This window comes from Cannabis sativa, chromosome 9 (assembly GCF_029168945.1).
Source record: "Cannabis sativa cultivar Pink pepper isolate KNU-18-1 chromosome 9, ASM2916894v1, whole genome shotgun sequence".
NCBI classification, from domain to species: Eukaryota; Viridiplantae; Streptophyta; class Magnoliopsida; order Rosales; family Cannabaceae; genus Cannabis; species Cannabis sativa.
In genome coordinates, this window is record NC_083609.1 from 26,023,053 (window position 1) to 26,047,604 (window position 24,552).

General features: G+C 31.8%; 2 protein-coding genes across 2 annotated transcripts; both read left to right on the forward strand.

The window, feature by feature from the left end:
* Positions 1–371: 371 nt before the first annotated feature.
* Positions 372–11,265, forward strand: LOC133031321 (uncharacterized). Its single transcript, XM_061104803.1, has 4 exons — positions 372–383; positions 744–1,271; positions 1,360–1,397; positions 9,000–11,265. The coding sequence occupies exons 1-4, from the start codon at positions 372–374 to the stop codon at positions 11,263–11,265; spliced, it is 2,844 nt and encodes a 947-aa protein (XP_060960786.1).
* A 72-nt stretch (positions 11,266–11,337) lies between these two features.
* On the forward strand, positions 11,338–22,479 carry LOC115723106 (3beta-hydroxysteroid-dehydrogenase/decarboxylase). Its single transcript, XM_030652532.2, has 12 exons — positions 11,338–11,704; positions 15,593–15,682; positions 15,768–15,901; positions 15,991–16,161; positions 16,685–16,801; positions 16,899–16,978; positions 17,154–17,346; positions 18,270–18,387; positions 18,927–19,101; positions 20,084–20,240; positions 21,734–21,800; positions 21,909–22,479. Exons 1-12 carry the CDS (start codon positions 11,443–11,445, stop codon positions 22,118–22,120), a joined length of 1,776 nt encoding a protein of 591 aa, XP_030508392.1. The 5' UTR covers positions 11,338–11,442; the 3' UTR covers positions 22,121–22,479.
* Positions 22,480–24,552: the final 2,073 nt, after the last annotated feature.

A 24,552-nucleotide genomic window follows, 5' to 3' on the forward strand; every position in this document is an offset into this window, starting at 1 on the left:
ATAAAATATGTGTACTATTGATTAATAAGAATATGATGTTTTAGTGTGTTTAATTTTAATTTTAATATGTGTTCAATTTTAAAAATTATTTTTATTGTTTAATATAAAAAAATATAATAAATTTTTACTTAAATTATAATTAAAAGAAAAAAATAATTTATGATATTCACATTTAAATTTACACAAAAATAAATATTATAAGGTGCTTTTACAATGTATTCTTCTAAATAAAAGAGTCACGCAACAGAAAGTTTGAATTTTATTTTCGGCATGTTAAATTTTTTTAAATTTTTTAAAATTTTGCAAGATGTTTTAAATAACTATAATGTACACGACCATAAAAAAAAAAAAAGACTAAACAAGTCTCCCGAATGCCGAAACAGGTAGGAGTAAATCAGTGCACCACTTTTAAAGAAGTGCTCTATTTTCGGCTTATTAAATTTTTCTAAATTTTTTTAAATTTTACAGGATGTCTTAAATAATTATAATATACACTACTATATAAAAAAAATAGACTAAAAAAGTTTCTCGGGTGCCGAAATAAATAGGAGTAGATTCGTACATCACTTTTAAAAATGTGTATTAAAAAATTTCCCAAAAAATAATTCTTAATTTTACAAATATAATAATATAAATATATATAAATATTAATTAAATTATTAAAAAAACTAAAAAAAAAAAATGCAGTGGCTACAGTGCACGGCATATAAGCCGTGCACTGTAGATATATCCTCATTTTGCAGTGCATGATGGTGCCTCCTTGGAGCATTAACTACTCCATTTTTGAATTTTTGCTGCCTCCTTGGAGGTGCTCTTATCCAACAGAAAGACCATGTGGTGTAAAAAAAGCAAAGGAAAAACAATTAGGTAATGATCAATTCAACAAACTAATGGAACAAAATAAAGAACTCATTAAAGTTATTGAAAAGAGTAACAAGGATAGAAATGAACGTCACAGAAGAAAGGCTGACGAAAAAATTTTATTCACGGATTTGAATTCTATATCCGATCCAGAGTTTCATAAGTACATTCAAAGTGAAAAAAGACGAATTTACAAAGAAAGGGCACAAACATCCGAAGTTGGAGAACAAGGAGAAGGATCTCAATATGAGGGATCTCAATATCAGGGATATTCAAATCAGGGATCTCAATATCAGGGATCACAATATGAGGGGTCACAATATCGAGCATCTCAAGATTCGGGACATGGCGTTGAAGATGAAGATCAACGATCTCAAGATCAAGGTGAAAGAGCTGAAAATGACTCACAAGTTTATAGTCCGTATTATGACTATCTTAGCGGATCAATAAATAATCTTCCACATTATTAAATTGTTGTATCTCATTTTGTCTTTGAAGGTTCGTATCTGTGCTATTACTTTTCCGTTTAATGTTTGGTGTGTTGTATTTTAATTTTTAAATGTATGTTTAAGTTTGTAATGTTTTTATTATGTATTATTGAGTGTGCTTTAATTTTATAATGTTCTGTTGTGTAATATAAAATATGTGTACTATTGATTAATAAGAATATGATGTTTTAGTGTGTTTAATTTTAATTTTAATATGTGTTCAATTTTAAAAATTATTTTTATTGTTTAATATAAAAAAATATAATAAATTTTTACTTAAATTATAATTAAAAGAAAAAAATAATTTATGATATTCACATTTAAATTTACACAAAAATAAATATTATAAGGTGCTTTTACAATGTATTCTTCTAAATAAAAGAGTCACGCAACAGAAAGTTTGAATTTTATTTTCGGCATGTTAAATTTTTTTAAATTTTTTAAAATTTTGCAAGATGTTTTAAATAACTATAATGTACACGACCATAAAAAAAAGACTAAACAAGTCTCCCGAATGCCGAAACAGGTAGGAGTAAATCAGTGCACCACTTTTAAAGAAGTGCTCTATTTTCGGCTTATTAAATTTTTCTAAATTTTTTTAAATTTTACAGGATGTCTTAAATAATTATAATATACACTACTATATAAAAAAAATAGACTAAAAAAGTTTCTCGGGTGCCGAAATAAATAGGAGTAGATTCGTACATCACTTTTAAAAATGTGTATTAAAAAATTTCCCAAAAAATAATTCTTAATTTTACAAATATAATAATATAAATATATATAAATATTAATTAAATTATTAAAAAAACTAAAAAAAAAAATAAATAAAAATGCAGTGGCTACAGTGCACGGCATATAAGCCGTGCACTGTAGATATATCCTCATTTTGCAGTGCATGATGGTGCCTCCTTGGAGCATTAACTACTCCATTTTTGAATTTTTGCTGCCTCCTTGGAGGTGCTCTAAGAGATTAAAATGAATGAATGGTATAGACTCTAAAATTTTAATTTAGGAGTTGATGGCGCCAATTTCAAAGTTCAAGGGCCCAAATTATTATTATTATTATTATTCAATGAATCCATTAACTGTTCTAAAAGGTTATAAAAAAAATAAGAAGCCAAAGATGACAAAAAGGTGGTGAGTGGTGACACACCACACGTTGGGAGGATGCGTAAAGGGCATTAGATTTTTGATTGAAATTGATGGATTACTATTCTAGCAGAGGCACTGTCATTGTCCAACTACCTCTAATCTAAACAAGAATTTCTGATTCAGCCGAAAGCAACACCTGATTTCAACCGTGGAACCCACCCAACATTACATTATTTTATTACATATTGTCATAACACACCAATATTGAAAATTATGGCTTGCATCACAAAACCTCTAAATTAATTGAATGTTTTATATATAGCTTAATATTTTACTATTTATTTCATGTAAAACAATGTGAACTAATATACTTATACTGACAACCTATAATTAATTCTTTATAATCTTTATTAGAGTAAAAAAGTATTATTATGGACACCAAAATACTAAAAATAATATAAGATATAAATATTTTGTGTAATGACCGAGAGATTTAGCTTTTTATTTAATGAACTATCATTTTCAAAAAAAAAAAAACTAATAGTTTTTTATAATTTTTTTTAAATTAAAATAAATAAAACTTAATTTAAAATTATATTAATACTAATATTATACCTCATAAAGTTCCTAAGCGGTTTACTTTATCATTTTTTAAAGTAAAAATATATAAGATATTGAATTATACCAAATCAATATAAGATAATCTTTAATGGAAGATAAAAAATTAATCTATAAATAGTACAAATAATAGTTTTGTCATATTTTTGTATCAATTTTTATTATTATGCTTAAATGCATAATTATAAATTTTAATGCAAAATTTAATATATTATTAATACTTTTTTAATAATTCATTAAAAATATAAAATAATAATCATACAAAAATAAATATAAAATTTAATAATAATTATAAAAATTATTTAATACAAATCAACATACTTAACTAAATTTTAATAATAAAATATTAAAAAATAGTGTTATAAAATAATATAATATAATATAAAGTAGATGAGAAGAAAGAAGAAAAAGATGAAGAGAGAAAGAGAAAGTAAATGAGAATTTCTGAGTTGTTTATTCCAATGGGGTGAACCCCTATTTATACAAATACAAGAGTGAGATATTAAGAAACTAAGAAAAAGGGAAACTAAGGAAAAGAGGAATGTTGATTACAATTCATGGTAATAAATAAAAGATTTGGACATCCACATAATTATTAATATTTATAACACTCCCCCTTGGATGTCCATAATAACTGCCTTATTAAAAATCTTGCTGAAAACTTGATCAAAGGAAAAAGAGTATAGTGTAAACTAACTCCCCCTCATTTAGACATTTGTGGAGATCTTCTAATTGACGAATTTCGATCTTGTCTGCCGTCTTCTCAAATGTTGATGTTGGTAATAACTTTGTAAATAAGTTTGTAAGATTGACACTTGATTGAATATGTTGAACACCAATATGCATTTTCTTGAAGCGTATAAAGAAGAATTTCGTGAATGTGTTCTAACTCTATCTCCTTCAATGTACCTCCTTTTAGTTGAACGATGCAAGCAGTATTATCCATAGAGAATTGCTTGGGTTGATACTTCTTTATTGAGTGCAATTCATATGTTTCCCGAATATGCTATGCCAATGATCTCACTCACACACATTCTCTACTTGCTTCATAAAATGCAAGTATGTTAACATGATTTATAGTTGCCTCGTTAAAAACCTTGCCAGAAAAACCCAGTTGGACAAAATCTGAGCTAGGGAAAAGAGTACAATATATATTTCACATTCATAATTATTTGCAAGTTGCCTCGTTAAAAACCTTGCTAGGAAAACCCATTAGGACAAAACCTGAACTAAGGGAAAAAGAGTGCAACATGAATATGTCTCCCCCTCATGCACATATGATCCATAATTCTTTTGGTGATAATATATCTCATAAGATTATTGTTATCACTTTTAAAATATCACCATATATAATCTTTGATCATATATTTTCTATAACTCTTCCAGAGTATGCATGGACTTCTAATTATAGATGAGGGGTTCGTGGAACATTAGTCTTTATCCAACTAATTGTATCATTCATGTGTGTACACAACTTTGTTCATACGAAAATTTAAAATTTCAAGTAGATATGAACATAACACATTAATGGTACTACAAATTTTCATTTGTGACAATGATGGTACTCCAAGGCCATATATTTATTCCATCTTGTTTTATGATCTTAATTTCCATATCAAATGATCATATATCTATAATTCTTGATACATATGAAGTACTTCAGGACTTCAATACTAATGAACAAATTTTATACATTAATATTTCTCGAAATACAAAAGAAATAAAAGTTTGTTCTTCAATTAATCAAAAACTCTTCAAGAGTCTATCACAACGTATAATTTACGTATTTATATTGCATAGACAACCATAGGTATTTTTCAAATAATAATTTACTTACATGTCTTTATTTCATACAAAGATCTTTGTCATATAGTGCGCGCGACTTTGAATTTATATCACTTAAGACATGTATTAAATTCTTCTAGAATTTTTAGATAAGGCTTATTTCAAATTCTCACTATATTAGGAGCTCCAAATAAATAACCTTTAGTTGCAACATTTATGTGACGCTTATAAATCCTCATAAAATATATTCCAGGCTATAATCAAATCATGATTATATTTTCTCAATATTTAAGCCTTATTTTAATCAATCTCATGTCTATGCAAACTTTGTACAACAATTCATTATGTACAAATACATATATGCAAATTTCTCATTAGAAATATTTATTTGCACACCCTACAGGTATTACTTCACTTTATGTGAGTAAATTTGCCTGGATTGCGTCATAATATTTTGGCCAAAAATCAAAATGTATGTCGATGATTCTCGACAAATCTAATACCATGATCCTTGCTATCTCATGTTAGTTTATTGCATATGCAAACATTCAATATTTATTGTCGACAAAAATTTCAATGATAATTTCCTCCCATATTGACATAACTTATAGAGATCTCTTTAAATTACATATTTTTCAAATATGTTTATCATTTATAGGTACCTATATAGAATCACTTCAGGGATTCAATTATGATCAAATGTGTTATGTCTAACTTCTCTTGGGAGTCTTTTCGAGTACCGTTTTCATCACGGTTATCATTTTAATACTTTATAACAATAAGGTATCTCCATGAGTACCTCTAGATTTAACAACTTCAGGGCAAATCAAATGAACGTTTATTAATAATTTCTACATTGTTCATTTACGCTTCAGGCGTTTTCAACTCATTCTATCTCAACTTTGAATAATATTGATTTGCAGTTGGTATATATCATTTTGAACTATATTGTTCTTATATACTTTGTGCAAGGATCATTTTTCAAAAATTATCATCGATCCCAACTGCTTCTCTCCCCCTGATCGAGAGAATTTTTAAAAATTGTGATATCTAATAATATTAATATACCTGTAGGGATTTCAGTATATCACAATGAATCAATATTTATTTAAACTCATATATACTATATGACATTGAACTTCAGGTTCAATAAACTTCAGTTTCAAGTTCAATCCTTATGAACTTAATTCATTTCTAAGAATGAGTCATACGTGTATAATTAGAAATACATAAATTTACACATTTTGTAAATGCATGATTATATAATCTTATCACATCGATAAGAAACTATGCAATAAAAATCTAACAATGGCTCAAGATTGTTAAGAAAATATAATTTAAATATTTTCTATGTGCAAATATATGCACATTCTTCTTTTGAGCCTTATAAATAACAATGAGAAGAATCTTCTGGTTCTTCAACAAAATTTAGTCAAATTCTTTGACAATTTATTGCATATGATTGATCATGTCAAAATAATTCAATTCATGAACTTCAGGTTCACTATAATTTGTATTTCAATGAAACTTTCAAAATGTAATGTAAATTCATTACAACATAATCATTACAAGTTTCATTTTCATATACACGAATAATATAATTATATTATTCTCCAAAACATATACACTCTTCAGGAATCACTATCATCAATTCAATGATGTGTATAATTTAAAAGATACATGACAACTTCATCATGTTATTGTAATGGTCAAATAGATATAACCATAACATATCATTCATTTTTCCTGATATCTTTTTAACAAGTCGTCTAATTTATTAATAGACTATTCATCAGTCTAATTATCATGACTTGATATATTATATATTTAAATGTACAACAAGTACATATAATAAGTTATTTATTATCACTTTCATAACTAGATAAAAGTTACACATCTAGGTACATACAAAGACATTTTACTACTCAAAGTAGCAATGTATGTAAGACTTCTTCAGAAAGCTTTTCAACTAATCATTTTGTGATTCTTTATCACTTTGATTATATTGGATCACTAACAAATATTAGTAAATTATATATCCACTTTTGGGAATATGCAAACTGAATTATATAGTAACTATATATTTACATATCATGTACCAACAATAGTTTGAAACTATTGATTTCAAGAAATAATAAAATATGTATATATTAATTTGCTTCTGGCATTACCAATATATGTGAAATCTATATTCTTTGAAATAGAATTTCATGCCTATTCATTCTCTTTAGGTAATGATATTTAAATATTCTAAATGTACAATAAGTTTGTACAATTCACATTCTATTAAATAATCAAGTATACTTTTATCTTGATTATAAGTGTGTCCGTACTACAAGTACGCGACCACTATTATTCAATTTCACACATGATATATAGATTTCATGCACTTTGATTGTGTGTGGTATCTCATCTTTTGGTTGTTTCCACTTTTTTCTGGAAATATTTGAGTAGTAAATAATGTCATTGATTATTTAAAATCATTACATTCACTTCGGGGAATGACGTTGAACAAGTAGAACATTATTATAAATTTCTTAAAAATTTATTACTTGTTCATCCATAAAAATATAAGAAATTATTCAACAATTTCTTTTACGATATTTCAAAGAATATATGAATGCAATTTTTGCATAATCTCCAAGATGTATGCAAAATTTGATCTTTAATATATGTCACATGCAATAATTTCCAACATTGCAAGTAATAACAATGTATAGTAACATGACTAATACAAACAATCTTTAAAAGTAGTTGAATTCAATTCGTATCATTCTCTGCAGAGAATGATGAACAATAAATACATGTCTCATGTATTTAAATAACATTAGTCATGCTCACTGTTATTCTTATACTTTGATGTTTTAATGCAATTTTCTTAACATTCTGTGTAGGTATTCAAAACCCACTATAAAATTGCATCAATAATAATCATTTTTAATGATTCTTTAGTTGTATTCACATAAATACAATCATTTTTTTTTTGACAAATATAAAACATTTACTTCAGGAAATGTTTGTCAAAATCTATATCGATATTAGATTACTTTTCATTGTCCTCAAAGAATACAAGAACATATATATAAATATGTATTCATCTCTTTCATTATATATCCATCAACTATATAATGAATATTACGTTTGCATAATCTTCAGGATATATGCAAGATTTTATTGAGGACGCATAATCATCAGGATATATGCAATATTTTATCGAGGATGCATAATCTTTAGGATATATGCAATATTTTATCGATAATGCATAATCTTTAGGATATATGCAATATTTTATCGATAATACATAATCTTTTGGATATATGTATAATTTATATAGATTTTCTCTATCATATCATAGGCACACATATATTGTAAATATTATGAATGATAAGAACATAATATATATATGAAATTAATAATAAATATATAAAAATATATACATACATATATAATATATAGATATATAGATAAAAAGAAAAAGGAAACCAAATGATTCTTGAAATTGTTTCAGTCAGATGAGTATATATATAAATATATATTTAGTGTATCGTGACTTTGAAACAATTCAAGAACTTTAACAAAATACTTACATTGGGTCTTAGGCAGAGATTCATGCTTGAAGCTTGGGCAGAGACTCGTGCTGATAACGTGTTATAAAATAATATAATATAATATAAAGTAGATGAGAAGAAAGAAGAAAAAGATGAAGAGAGAAAGAGAAAGTGAATGAGAATTTCTGAGTTGTTTATTCCAATGGGGTGAACCCCTATTTATACAAATACAAGAGTGAGATATTAAGAAACTAAGAAAAAGGGAAACTAAGGAAAAGAGGAATGTTGATTACAATTCATGGTAATAAATAAAAGATTTGGACATCCACATAATTATTAATATTTATAACATATAATAATAAATATAAATGTATAATATTTATTTTTTTTAACTTTTTTTTTTTTTTTTTTTTTTTTTTTTTTTTTTTTTAACAAAAACGTATAATATTTATTATAATACAAATTTTACATCATTACAATTTAATATATTAGTAGAGTAAATTTTTGACAAAAATAAACTATACATATTTTACATTTACTTATTTCTATCTCCTAACCATTTCTATTTTATAAGCTGGCAATTTATTGACCATGTCCTCTGCAGCTTTAAGGCCCCTCCCAGGTTCTGTAACTGGGTTCGGCAGTGCATCTCTACTACCTCTCTCAACCTTTTCCTTAACGGTAGCAAGATGAGCAACTTTACTCCCGAGTGTGGACTCCGCCAGGGGGACCCTCTCTCCCCTTACCTATTTATCTGGGCGGCTGATATACTGTCCCGTATTCTTGAGAAGGCTCTTCAGTGCGGGACCATTCGTGGCATTCAGTTGAGTAGAGGTGGCCCTAGACTCTCACACCTGTTCTTTGCGGATGACCTAATTTTAGTGGGGAGAGCTAATATTGAGGAAGCCCGGGGTTTTTGGGACTGTCTGGAGAAATTTTGTACCTGGTCGGGACAGAGGGTAAACAAGCTAAAAACTTCGATCTTTTTTAGTAATAACACGACTGAGAGTATGAGGAGAGGCATCATGAGGGATATTGGGCTCAATATTCCGGTGGGGAACATCAATTACCTGGGGCTCCCAGTTTTTAGGTCCCGTCAGAAGGATGCGGATTTCCATTTCATTCTGGATAACCTTGTTTCAAAACTTCATGGCTGGAAGTTGAAATCCCTGTCCAAGGCAGGACGAGCTACTTTAATCAAATCTGTGGGACTAGCGTTGCCTGTGTATACCATGCAGACAACGAAACTCTCCAAAAGCCTCGCCTCTAAGATTGATGGGATGGTCAGAGATTTCTGGTGGGGCTGCGAACAAGGGAACCGGGGCATCTGCTTAAAAGCTTGGGACAACTTGTGCTTACCCAAGTCTCGAGGAGGTCTGGGGTTCCGCAAGACGGGGGAAATGAATAAAGCTTTACTAGCTAAGTGGGGTTGGGCCATGCTGATCGAGGACCAGTCTTTGTGTTGTCAAGTTCTGAGGGCAAAGTACCTTCGAGGGAAAAAATTCTTTGAGAGCTCTTGTAAGGACTCAGACTCGTGGTTCTGGAAAAATGTTGTTCGTACCAAGGATATTCTCAAGAAAGGGGCTTGCAAACTTATTTCAAATGGGAAGGACACTAAGATTTGGGAGGACCCCTGGGTCATCCATGGTAGAGACTTCACCCCGAAACCCATTACTTGGCCTCCGGATAACCTTAGGCTCGTGGCGGACTTACTCCTTCCTAATGGGGACTGGGACCTCCAGAAACTTGTCAGGCTTTTTGACCAGGAAACTATAAGCAACATCATCAAAGGTGGCAAGCCTAGTGGTCAGGAGGGTGATAGGTGGATCTGGACTAAAGAAACGAATGGTGGATTTTCTACCAAATCTGCTTGCCTTATTCAAGCTTTGGAACGGGCTCCCCCGTGTTATGTTGCCCCGCATCTTTGGAACAAACTTTGGAGTTCTAAAACTCTTGAGAGGCATAAAATTCTTTGGTGGAGTGTCCTCTCTAATGCTCTGCCCACTCGTGTCTCTCTTGCTAGAAGAATGCATATTGATGAGGTCTTGTGCCCTATGTGTGGAAGGGAAGATGAGACGGTAGAACATTTGTTTCTCTACTGTGATTTTGCTTCTCACCTGTGGCGCTCCTCCCCTTGGGGACTCATGCCTGTTGTGGATTCGGGTGCTCGTATGTGGGATTGGGTACAGTTCATTTGGAACTTAAAGTCGCAAGGGGTGGATATTGACAAAGTTTTCCTGTATGCTTCGATAGTAGTTGATACGATTTGGAAAGCGCGCAACGACAAGGTTCATATGAATGGGTTGGGTAGTATTTCTAAATATATTGACTCTATCTCTTGCTGTTACGCAGATTATGCCTCTAGTTTACTTACTCATTTGAAGGTAGCTGGGTCTCCTGTTTGGGTTCCTCCTCCTGAAGACTGGATCAAGATCAACTGTGATGTTAGAGTTGGTTCTGACTCCATGTGTGCGGTGGCCATTGCCAGGGATCATAGGGAGACCATTTTGTGGGTGGCTACTTCAGCACTTTGTTTTTCGGACCCCCTTGTTGGGGAAGCTGCAGCTGTCTTGTTGGCCGTGGAAACGGCGGTTTCTCAACAACACCGCTTTGTATTGGTAGAGAGCGATTCAATGACGGTAATCAAGACCTTGACGGGGACTCATACCTGTTGGGAATTTGATAACTATACTCAACAATGTAAAAAGCTTTCTACTTTGATGTTAAGTTGTAACTTTTCTTTTATTCCTAGAACTTGTAACTATTTGGCTCATAATGTGGCCAGGTGGGCTTTTGCTAACTCTATTTACGGAAGGGTGGATGTTCATTCCATTCCTGTCTTTATCCTTTGTAATGACCGAGAGGTCTAACTCCTTATTTTATAAAACGCCATTTTCAAAAAAAAAAAAAAACCATTTCTATTTTAACAATTCAAATATATTATTATTATTATTGTTATTATAATATTCGCTCAGCTCACCCACTCTCTCTCTCTCTCTCTCTCTCTCTCATTTTTCTGACGTTTTCTTGCTCATTTTCTCGGGAAAATGGGGGTCGACGACGATCGCCTAGCTGAGTTAAATCCTAAGACTAGGACATGCGTTGTTATCGGCGGGCGAGGCTTCATCGGAAGATCGCTTGTTCTTAGCCTCTTGAAACTTGGTAAGTGGTTTGTCCGAATAGCCGACTCCGCTCACTCCATTCACCTCGATCCTTATGAGCATGACTCCCTCCTTTCACATGCTATCGCCTCCGGCCGAGCCTGTTATCACCACATCGACGTTCGTGACAAGTCTCTGGTCTTCAAAGGTATTTGTATATTATTTACGAATTTCTATTGAATTTCATTGACGTGTTTGTTTTGCTCTCTGAACAATGCGAGCCAATGCGGGAAACAATGAAATGTATCTGTGAAATGAGATTATCTGCCATGATATAGAAAGTAAACGATAAATAATGTTACAATCAAGCAGGAGTTTTTATTAGTTTTTAAAAAAGTGTTTTTAGTATTTTTTTTTATTATTGTTGTTATTGAATGTTGATTATCAACAATGATTGCAGAGTTATGGATTAAAAATCACTATGTACCGTCATTTGTTCAAAATGTTTTATAAGGAATTGTTTTGTGTATGCCCAGGGCTTCTTAGAAAAAATTAGCAAGTATTTGCTTCTTTACACCCCACACCCTGAATTTGCACTCTGTTGTATTGTAATTATGAGATTAGTTGATAGACTTTCTCAGCTTCTTTCACTTTGGCAAACCCTTCAGGTTGTAACATGAGAATTTCTTCTTCTATATGTCCATGCAAAAGAGCTGTTTGACATTTAATGCTCTAAGTAACTCAAGGTCTTGAACTGCTGTAAAAGCTTGAATAACCGTATTGAGGTATGTTTAACAACTGGAGAAAATATTTTGTTATAATCATGCCCTTTCTGCTTGAGAGTATCCACTGGCTACCAAACGGGCTTTAAATCTTTTTCCTACACCAGGAATACTTGGTTTTCTTTTGAAAACCATTTGCATCTAGTTACTCTTTTTTCTTTCAATTTATCCTTCAAAACCCAGGTTTGATTCTTAGCTAAAGACTGCATTGCGTATTCCATAGCTTGTTTCCAATCAAGAGAATCCTTACTGTTCTTAGCTTCAGCATAACTTCTAGGCTCTCCAAATTCCAATGCATTGGCCACTTTGTGGGCAAAGGTCATAAAGTCTGCTTGTGAAGACCTTGCAGTTGGCTTCATTTGTTTTTTTGCTCCGTCCCTTGTTAGCATATACTCTTCCAAAGCTTCACTCTCATTGGATTGATAGTTTTGTTCAACAGGCTCCACTCAACCTTGTTGCTGACCAATCTGTATCTTCTTCCAGATTTTGAACCACAACCTGATCATTGATTTGATTGTCAAGAGCTCAATCTTGTTCTACAGATGCTGGATTTACAAAGTTGTAACCAAACAATTTAGTTTGCACCTGTACTTTTTTTTTTTGAAAAAGAGAAAGGACGCCACTTGTCTTAGACAGACTCCTCACCCGTTATATATATATATATATATATATATATATATAACCCTCACTCATGGTGGAGGAACACCGTGGTTACACGAGTTTAGGAAAACCTGCTCTAAAACCAGCTTCAGCCAAGGAATATACAAAAATCAACCAATACTAAGTTTTTCCAATCTCTACATAGATCTAAGAAAACTTCTCAAAATGTTTAGTTTTAAAAATCCATGCAGCTGTCCAAAACCTGTGAGCTATTATTCTGCTTAGCTTGTTTAAAGCTGGCTGATTCTACAGATTGTATATTTGTCTTGAATACAACATTTTCATCAAATAAAACATCTTTACTAAGTACTAACAACACATATATTTTCCTCTAACAACCATATTTTATAGCCTTTTATACCACTTAGATAACCTAAGAAAATAATTACTTTTAGCTCCAAGATTTTTTGTTCCTTGATTAATATGAACATATGCAAAACAACCGAAAATTCTAAGATGATTATACTGTAACCATCCGAAACATTTTTGACCACATTCGAGGAGTTGGTTAGTTTCATTCCTCTGAGCTTAATTTCTTTGATAATTCTTCTGGTTTCCAGCATCATTGGTTCTCCGAGGGCAATTTCTTCTCAAATGACCTTTCTTACAACAAACCCAGCAGGTTCTTCTGGTTCTTGATTGGGATCTTCCTCAACTTTTGCTTCTATTAGGATTACCCTTTCTCTCTGTGGGCCTGCATCTCACGTTCAACCCTTCACCATTATTCTTGGAGCCCCTATTATTAGCTTACAAATCTAGGACTTTTGAATATGCAGCTCCTACAACTTCATCAATTGTCAAAGTGTCCCTGCCATATCTCAAAGTATCTCTATGTTGTTCTGTTTTGGTAATGAATTCAGCAAGAAGATGGCTTGATCCTCTTCATCAACCTTTAGGTTTCAAGATCTGTTACCAATTTTGTAAACTCATCAATAGACTTGCCTTCATCCATCTTGAAACCATAATTTTTTTTTACTCAAACACATCCAGTTCGGTAAAGCTTTCGTCATATACAGCTGCTCTAGTTTATTTTACATCTCACATGCTGTCTTCTTCAAAACCTTTCTCAAAATCTGATCACTTAGATTAAGAATATTTGTAGTTTCGTACTTGTATTCCTTGCCTTTTTCAAGATTTCTTGCTTGTTTAGGGTATCTGCCATTTTTCTTTCTCCTTTCAGAGCTTCTTCTAATCCAAGATTCCCAAGATGAGCAATTGTCTTTTCACCCCACAGACTGAAATTGTTTTTGCCATTGATTTCCTCCTCCTCATACTTCTCCAAAGACATTATTGAACAAATAAGAAAGAAAGAAAGAAAGAAAGAAAGAAAGAAAGAAAGAAAAACTTATGGCCAGTAAGCGTTTCCCTTGTTGGTTACCTTTCTTCAGTCTTTGAGGAATTCATTCGAACACTCTGTCAACCTCAACTGGTTTCTTCAAACTCTAATCTGAAACCTGGCTCTTGATACCAGTTTGTGAGGATTGGTCTCCTCTTCTCCAATCTCAGATCAATACACCAGAACAAGACAGAAACAAAACCGGATTAATTTCAGAGTGCAAACAACAAAAATAAAACAGAAACAAGAGATCAGATTACATGGTTCAGATCATGGTGGTCCTACATCCAAGGCAGGGATATACTCCCTAGTCAAATATACTATATATTTCAAGGTTATACTCACTAATCAAGGGTTTACTGCTCTCAATATACCAATATAACATTGCAGCACATGGTATATTCAAAAGAAAAAGACAGAGCAATATCCTCAATAACACTTTCTCGTGTGTTGACACCTCTCTCATCTATACCTCACAAATGAACATCCTTTTATAAGTGAGAACACCAGCCAATTCCAAAAAGTACAATCTTGGACAAGCTTCTTGATTTTAAGTAAGCCAATGAGTGATCTGCAGTTTCACACGTTGCTTATGACTAACATAACAGTTAGTTAAATTCAATTAGGGGCATATCCAATAATAATAAAACGTAAATGATGAATAATGATCAAGCAAATTTATTGGCAATAAAAAATAACTGTGTATTTACATTTTCTTTTTCTTTTTTAATGTAGAATGTTGATTATGAACCATGATTACAATTTGCAGAGTTATCTAATCACCATGTAGCATCATCTGTTCAAAATGTTTTATGAATTGTTTTGTGTATGCCCAGGAAGTCTTAGAAAAAATTAACAATTATTTACTTATTTACATCTGCACCCTTAATATTCACTCTATTGTATTGTTATTGTGAAATTAGTTCGGTTTTATCATCTTTTTCAATTAATAATAATTGAGATGCTATATTTTTCTTCTGAAGACTTTAACTTGCATGAAGATTGAGAATGTGAAGTTTTGAGTCCCAGCGTTATTGTTAGCGCAATTCTTCTAAGGGTATTGAAGAGGATCTATTTTCATTTTCTTAAATTTTTTGTGAGAAAATGAATTCTTTTTGGGCTAGAAAATGTTAACAATTCAAGAATGTTGTAATAAAATTGTAATGGTTTTTCCACATGTTGTTACATGTTTTCTTATCATTGCAGTGTTTTTCATTGCTTATCATTTCAAGAAACTTTATGTACAATTGTGTGATATTGAAGAGGGACTAGGATTTAGAAATTAACTAGATTTGTTACAACAATGCTCCTTTTGCAGCTGTTGAAGGTTCTTCTGTCGCTTTCTATCTGGATTATGCTGATTTGCATGCTGATAATTTTCATCTTTGCTACACAATTATTGTTCAAGGTAAATATTTTAAAATTCTTGTAAACTGGCTTGAAAATACTTTTGAACAAAGTGAATGAGATGATTGTTTGCATCTGTCTTTTAGGTGCAAAAAATATCATCAACGCTTGTCGAGAATGCAAATTAAGAAAGTTAATATACAACAGCACTGCAGATGTGGTTTTTGATGGTTCACATGATATAGTAAACGGAGATGAATTGTTGCCATACCCTGGGAAAGTATGTTAATTCCAAATGTGTCCTTCACATGTCATGTAAACCATTCCTGATCTTTCTTTAGTGATGTCTCTAGAATTTTTTTGATGCAGTTTGATAACGTATTAAGTGACCTTAAGGCTCAAGCAGAAGCGCTTATCCTCCTTGCTAACAATATTGATGGTCTTTTAACATGTGCAATTCGTCCTTGCAATGTGTTTGGACCTGGGGACACAAATCTTGTGCCATTTTTCGTGACCTTGGCACAATCTGGTTGGACAAAGGTCTGAAAGCAACTTTTCACATTTTATGCGATGAACCAGTTGAGATATGTTTCACTGTATCCACTGAACAGTTTAAATATAATGCTTGTTTTTCATAATGTTGGCACCAAAGTCTCTCTCCTACACTTTTTTATTTTTCCCTTTTTGAGTCTTTTCTTCACTCATACCATTTGAGATATGTTTCAGTGTATCTACTGAACAGTTTAAATAATGCTTCTTTTTCATAATGTTGGCATTTTGCACTCCAAAGTCTCTCTCCTACTCATTTTATTTTTCCCTTTAGGGTCTTTGTTTTACTCATACAATCAGTAATCCAACATGAAAATTATTTACTAATATGCTGTTGATGGTTTTTTCATTCATCGTTTATATGTATATGTATGTATGTGTGTGTGTGTATATATTTCAATTCTTGTTCCCAAAAGTTATGATGTTAAGTAGTAAACAGCATAATATCTGTATGTGCTCATGCTTCACTTTTTATTTATGCTTTTTTTTAAAATAACAAAGATTCTCATTTCAGTTTATTATAGGGAATGGTGAAAGCATATCAGACTTTACCTATGTTGAGAATGTCTCTCATGCCCTTATTTGTGTAGAAGCAGCTCTAGATTTTAGGACGGCCTCTATAGCTGGCAAGGTACTCTTCCAGTTGAGTCTTTATTTTAAAGTGTTTTACAAGTTGACGTTGTATGAATGCATCCACATGTAACCATCTCATTTTCATCTATTTGTAGGCTTTTTTCATCTCAAATCTTCATCCCACAAAGTTCTGGGACTTTTTATTACTTATTTTGGAAGGCCTAGGATATCAAAGGTAATCATCCTTATGTCAATATCTGATAGAATTTCTATTTTCTTAATTTTTGCTTTTCCATATTATCAGTAGAAAGTGTGCATCCAACTTGTATACCGATTACTGACATTATAGTGATGCAATTTTTACTTGCATCAATTCTTCATACTCAGTCGCAAACTCATTTTGACTGCAGACCACTAATTAAACTTCCTGCAAGGATGGTTTGGCACATTTTATCATTTATAAAATGGGCGCATAGAAAATGGGGCTTTCTAGAATGCAGTCATAATCTGTTTCATTATGCTCAACTAGCCTCACGCTCAAGAACTTTCAACTGTTCTGCAGCTCAGAAACATATTGGGTACTCACCATTGGTCTCCAATGAGGTAAGTTTTTGTTTTTTCTATTTGTTGTTTTTATCGTCTTTATGATATCCAACTGTGTCGTTCGTTTAAGAAAAAGTCACAGGAAATCTGATGAACTGTTTTATCCTCTCTTGTTTTTTCATTTTTTGGGAAGGGTGATATAAGACAGGATGCACTAAAGAATTCCACTCCTTCATAAAATATGAAAACAAGACATTCTATAGTTCTTTGGCACTAAATAGCCACAACGCCTACCTAATTGTCTTCATAAGGAATGAGGACTTTCTTCGGAAGTCTTAAAAAGAATCCTTTTTCATTTCATTTAGCAATAATTGTAGTCATCTGTGAGCTGATAAATGCGTACTTCTTGGATGAACCAAACTGAAATTAAAAACTTTGACAACTTTTCTTGTACTTGCACTAAAAATGGACAGTGCATGAATAGATGTTCCATCATTTGGCATTAAGCACTCCAACCAGAAGATAAGATGCAGGACAGTATTTTCATTTTGAAACACCTTTTTGGTGTTCAACTTCGCCATTGCCAACAACCAATAAAAAGCCCTTTACCTTGAAGTGATAATAAAAGATTACCATAGGCCCTTTTGAAAATTTCTTTGTTTGGGTCAAAGCGTTACTGGTGAAACAACATATTAAATGTTGATTATATATATATATATATATGTATATACATATATATATTAAGCACTACAACTACATGCGACTCAAGTAGATGATATAATTTAATCTGAAGTTGCTTCCGCTGGGAATTATAATTTTATTGGTAAAACCACGTTATCACTTTCGCAATAAAAAAGTGTTTAATATGGTCGTACTTCTATTATTATATTTTTCAACTTTTTCTTTTCTTTCCTTTTATAATCTTGAAAACTACTAGTCTTTATATAAACTTTCTTGTCTGTTGATCGGCAATGAACATGCAGGAAGGTGTCTCACTAACCATTCAGTCATTCTCACATCTAGCTCAAGACATCTTTTATTCAAGATACTGTGATCGTGTTGAACCATCAAAAGTAGAGAAGCTTCTAGGTGGTGGGAAAGGTAGGAAGTTGTTGCACTACATATTAACCTTTTTGTTCTAGCCATTTTCATTTTCTGCCTCACTTTTTCTGTAATGGTATGAATAGTTTTGTTCCTTCTCTTTTCCCTTAACATTAAAGAGTACAGCAGCATCCTTAGGTGAAAATGTTTTAGTCATCTTGTTCATTGTTGATTGTCGCTCATACCCTGGATAGCTCTAGCTGTTTATGCTAGGATTTTGGTTATATGTTACATACTGAGCCCAGTACTGATCATCTATTTCCGTGTTAAGAAGACGTGAGCAATCACTTTCAGTTGAGTTCAGACACCACGATAGTTGACCTCTGTTTTCATGGGTTTTATTTGTTTTATTTAGTGCCATCTAATGCTTTTAGTTCAGTCATTCACAGCATCAACAGAGGGCTCTTTTTATTTCTTTCTAGTTTTTACTTAGAATGAGAGAGAACATATTTTTCTTTATCCTAGGATTAAAACCCATAAAGATTGTAGTTATACTTTCAAATTTGCTCATAGAATGACCTCAAACTTTGTCATTACAGTTGCAGATATATTGTTGTGGCGTGATGAGAAGAAATCATTTGCATGTTTTCTTGCTCTTGTTCTGCTGTTCAACTGGTTTTTCCTATCTGGAAGAACTTTTGCTGATTCTGCAGCCAAGCTGCTGCTACTTCTAACGTTTGCTCTTTTTGGATACAGTGTACTACCTACGAAAGTGTAAGTAATGATGTTTATAAGGCAAGAGATTCAGCAGATGCTATAGTTTTCTGGTCTCTAGATATTGTAGAGTTAAGCAGGGGGGCTAATTTAGAATAATAATAGAAAAAAGGCAAGAGACTCAGTGTTCCTCTATGTGGGTTTGGAAACATTTTTTAGATCTTGGAATGTTTTAAAATGTCCCTTTACCCTTGATTGTTCTTTATCCCCCCTAGTATTTTCTCTTTAGTTTATATTACAAGAAAAACTTTCAAAATTTTCCAGAGGAATCACACACTTCTCACCACCAACTTAGATCCTATTTCTATACATTTTATATGGTTCCCACAAATTAATCTTGGCCTTTTTTAATCATGAAACTTGTGACAAATATATTCTATATGATTAGTGATTTTAATGCACGACTTTTTTTCCATCTGACTAGTAAATAAAAAGTATTATGCGAAGTTTATTCATTCTTAAGGAACTCTGGAACATGTGATTCTTTGTTTTATATTCTGCTTGTCTAAACCCTCTTTTGATCATCAAGTAATTTTCCAACATAAAAAAAGTTAAGCGGTCATTGCTTATTCCATTTGGACCCAATGTATGGTATCCATTATCCAAATTTATCTGTGCAAGTTTTGTGTTGTGAGAGTGAATTATATTCTTTGCATAGTATCTTATGGTCTCATGTGTTCTTTTGAGGGAGAATTCAAGTTTCCATGAACGCCAATTCACATGGTTGCTTTCCTTCCCTCATTTTTAATGTTTATAGAAGCTTTACCTTATGATGTCTCACTAATAAACTACTTTAATAGGTTTTATTTTCTATTAGATTTTACGTAGCTTACGTGGTTGTAATTTAAATATTCTACCTTTTTTTATTAATAACAACCCCGTGTTCTTTTTTTTTTTACCTTTTATAAATCTATTTTGATAACGAGACTGCCTTCTGCTGGAATTTTCTAGATTTCTACTGACTATGATGCCATTGCAATAGATTTGGTTTCGATGTCAAGAGGTTGCCTATATCTTGTTTTGAGATTCATGAAGGGATATTGAAAGATTCAATTACAGCAGTTGCACGTTTGTGGAACAGAGGGTTCTATTGTGTTAGATCTTTGGCCAATGGACACGATTGGGAACTTTTCTTTAAGGTATGAACTTTGTAATAGATTTTCTGATGTTTTGTTGCATGATTATTCTTTGTCATACATGTTTTATGTAATATAGTTATGACTTATGACCAATTTCTTTCTAGGCCTATGGAGTTGCACAAAAGTATTTATGCAATTAGATGCTTGTCCATATTCTTTTTCGTCAATATTTGCAAACTTTTAGGTCTTGTTTGAACCATAGATTTTTCTATGGAAAATTTTTATGAGGAAAACAGTAGGGAAAAGTGTGCAGGAAAATGTAATTGTCCTAAATTTTGATAAAAGACTTTTTTTAATATATATTTTTTTGTGCATATATATGTAATTGTCCTAAATTTCATAAGATAATACTACATTCAATCCAGTTTTCGAAAAAAAAAAAAATATTACATTCAATCCTAACATGAAAAAAATGAAATCTTTTGGAATTTATACGATGCTACTGTGTTTTTTTTATATGCTTTAAAAATTACAATGCTATCTTGGGGAAGTTGCAAATTGCAAGTCACTCATGGACATGTGACCTTTGTTAGGAAAGAAAAGGCTAGTATATTATCACCAAATATAAGGAAGTGTCTCAGCAGCTGATGAATATTGTGTTTGATTTGGGTGCAATTTCACCTTCAAACCATATTTTAATACTCTAGTGGGGCAGTTATATCTCATACAAATATCTTCCTCCACCACAAGCGAGGCTTTTTTTTTTTTTTTTTTTGAGTCAAAGTGAAAAATTTTTATTTAAACACTTTCAGCCATTACAATAGACTTAAAACCAGCAGAAACATTATGCTGATTAAAAACACGATCTGACGAAAAACAAGACTTTCTAGCAAGACAATGAGCAGCCCTATTTGCAGATCGTTTAACAAACTTTAAAGAAACATTATTCAAAGACGAAAGTAGAACTCGACAATCCCCAACAAGTAATCCAAACTAAGAGGGCATTAAGATTGAGCTTTTAATAGCTTGTACCACCACCAGAGCGTCAGTTTCAATTACTACAAGCGAGGCTTTTAATATATAACGGGGAGGATCCTGTCTAAGACAAGGGGATCTCTTCTCTTTTTCAAAAAAAAATAAATATCTGCCATAAACCATGGAAAAGTAGGTCTCTTTCTGATGTTTTGGATTATAAATTATAATGAAATCCTCGGTTTTCCTATGAGAGAATCAAGCATCTGATCTGATGTCACTCGACTCATTTCTACATAGCTGGATATAAATGTAATTGTAACTCTTGCACATCCATCAAAGAAAGAGTAACTTTTACTTGAATACCCAAGTTAGTACATACGTGGGGTTGGGGACACGACAAAGGGAAATAACAACCGTCAGTTTAGGAAATTGATTCCAGTTGAATGGAACTTTTTGTGTTGCTAGTAGACAATCATCATGAAAATGATTTCTTATAGCTGAAACAACAATTGCAGTTCTCTCTTGAAGCTTAACATCTTTATTAGATTTTCTAACTAATATCCATATTTTCACTGCAGGTTGTAGCGTCTGTATATTTTCTGAAGTTGATATCCATACAATCCTTGATGATGGCTATGGGCATAGGTAAGGAGCTGTTAGTCTGCTAGTTTCAATACGTCATTTTGTGGGTCGATTTCTTACTTACTACCATTCTACCTCATGCTGACAAATTGGAACAAATTTGCATCGCAGCTCTAGCATTTGCTTTCACTGCATTTTTTGTTTACGAACAATATGAATCTGAAGTAGATGGAGTATCAAAGCTTCTACACAGTGGTGTGAAAGAAGTTGTGAAATTATTGAAAAGCCTACCTCATTCAGCGGCATCTATTATTTGTAAGAAGAATAATTATCCTCGCCAATATAAGAAGTCTACACCAGCACAAGCACAACATTGGAAATAGTATTCAAAGCTTTCATTCAAATTTTTCTTAATTAATGATAATGAGTGATGGGGCTAGTTAACATATGCTTGTATTAAGATAGAGTTGGGGCACTCTCCCACCAAGAGAGAGAGAGAGGGTTTAATACAGTATAGTCTTGTCAGTTTCTTACCTTTGTTAGTGTATAGTCTTGTCTGTTTCTTAAACCGGTATGCCATAACCTAAATTAACCTATACTAGTGACTAGTAACTAGTGATTATGAATGTTTATTGGATCTGAAGTTTCATGTCGACAACTGGTAATTTACCGCAGTTGGAAAAGAAATCAATGTGCTTTACTATAGAGTAAGGGACTTGTAAGATCAACTTATTAAGTTTGATTTTTTAATATTTTAAAGTACAAATAAAATTATAATAATAATTTTGGCCAGTCACAATCACTCTAAGTCACACTATAACTACTTTTAATAAATGTGTAACAAAAAGTATTTTTACTATTAAATTTTTTACTTATATGTATTAATTTGCATCAAAGATAAATTTAAATATTATTGTCATAAAATACTTTAATTGTACTAAAAAAATTTGATAAACTATGCTAAGATGTTAAACATGAAGAAAGAATAAACTCCCATAATACACAGTAAAAATATTGTAATCTTTCAACTAGGTTTCGAACTTATTCCTCTTATTTCAACTTAACCCCATTCTCTCTAACTCCTTTCTCTTTGTTCTCTCTCTGCAAATCCAAACCCTAGATGAAACCAACCACCGCTCACCACCCAAGCCCCCTGTGTATTGGTGAACCCAAGCCCTCTGTGAACTGGGCTCTATTGAAATTTGGAAACCACTCGAACCCACACGAACCAAAAGCTCAATCAAGGCCCGAATCACCATCCAAGCTCTGCCACCACCTGCTGAACCCACGAGCTCTGCCACTGCTCGAATCACCTAGTTAAAGGTTAGTTTTTGTATTTTTTCTTTAAAATTTATCTTTTTGATTCTCAATAAATTAGTTTATTTGAGGTTAGTTTATTGTTTTAGGAATTAAATTTGTGATTAATGTTTGGCTTTGACTGCGTGGTCTAGGGATTTTCGGGGTTTTGGGACGTAAGGTTTTTGGGTTTTGTGTCTTTTTGCGATGATTTAGCGATGATTTGCTATCAGTTGTGTATCCGAAATGACATTTTTTTTTTTTAATTTTAGTGACGTTCTCACGATTATTTTGCTATATTTTACAATTTTCTACTTGTTCAGTATGAAAACAGTGAATTTGCAATTTGCGTAGTAATGTTTTGCGATAATTTTGTAATTTTCCTTTTACTCGTATGTTGTTTATGCATGTATTGAGGTTTTAGCGATGCTTTCACGATTTGTTTGCGAAACTTATCGATGTTGTTTTGTATAACGTTTGAATTTATTTTGAGAGATTTTGGGCGATATTTTGCGATTTCTTACAGATGCTTTTTAGATGATTTTGCAAAATTTAACAATGTTATATTGAAATTCATTACTTGCTTATTGTTTTTTTTAGCAAATGGTTGTAGAGCTAATTTTGCCAGTTTCAAATCATTTCTCTTGGTGTATCACATACAGAGGCAATGAATTCTTTGAAACAATAAAGGAGAAGCTCAAAGTGTTGGTTTTATGATACTAAATTAAGTATGCAGCAGAAGAGTTGTTTCTGATTATCATTGTACCAAATGCCAAAAATTACCATATGTATATATTAAACTGAAAGTAAATAGATGAAAAAAAATATTTACCTCTTGATGCCTATCATGGTATCCTTGATTTTTTTCCAAAGTTTTATCCTTTTTGATTGATTGGAAATTCACACCATAGTCTTCCAGACCTTCCACCATACAAAAGGACTAATGTGGACTAGTAGGATAATAATGTAGATGAAGTTCTTGTATAAATCTCAACACATGAACAAAAACTATTTCTTTTGTGATAGAGAGAAAAATATTTTATGGTATAATCCTTTTTACGCTTTTAGAAGATTTACGTAAAAATTCTATCAAACATTGTTATACGATATATTTAAATAAATCTAATAAAAGGTTATTTAAATTTAAATCTATTTATTAAATTATATCTAATTATTTGAATAAATAATAAAGCCAAATCGCTTATTGATATTTATATCTTATAACCGATTGAGAGAATCTTTCAACCACTTGAGAGAATATCTTACCTACTTTTTAATTTTAAATATTTATCTTATTGAATTAATTAATAAATTAATTAACTCGAAAAGATAAAACTAATAGGCTAATTAGGATTTTTGTCCCCTGAACTTTGACATGTACCAAATCATGCCCCTGAACTTTTAAGGTCGTTAAAAATGCCCCCTGAACTATTGAGATTGTTGGATTTAAGGATTTTGATCTAATTTCGTTCAATTTTACTATTTTAGTGATTGTTTATGTACTAAACCATGCTCCCCA

Excerpts from the sequence above, each read along its gene's own strand:
- LOC115723106 (XM_030652532.2), top strand. The coding sequence starts at position 11,443 with ATGGGGGTCGACGACGATCGCCTAGCTGAGTTAAATCCTAAGACTAGG. Across the intron at positions 16,979-17,153 it reads GAAGGCCTAGGATATCAAAG|ACCACTAATTAAACTTCCTG; the intron begins GTAATCATCCTT and ends TTTTGACTGCAG. Across the intron at positions 21,801-21,908 it reads GATGATGGCTATGGGCATAG|CTCTAGCATTTGCTTTCACT; the intron begins GTAAGGAGCTGT and ends TTTGCATCGCAG.
- LOC133031321 (XM_061104803.1), top strand. Across the intron at positions 1,272-1,359 it reads GAGCTGAAAATGACTCACAA|GTTCGTATCTGTGCTATTAC; the intron begins GTTTATAGTCCG and ends TTGTCTTTGAAG. Across the intron at positions 1,398-8,999 it reads ACTTTTCCGTTTAATGTTTG|CTTTAAGGCCCCTCCCAGGT; the intron begins GTGTGTTGTATT and ends TGTCCTCTGCAG.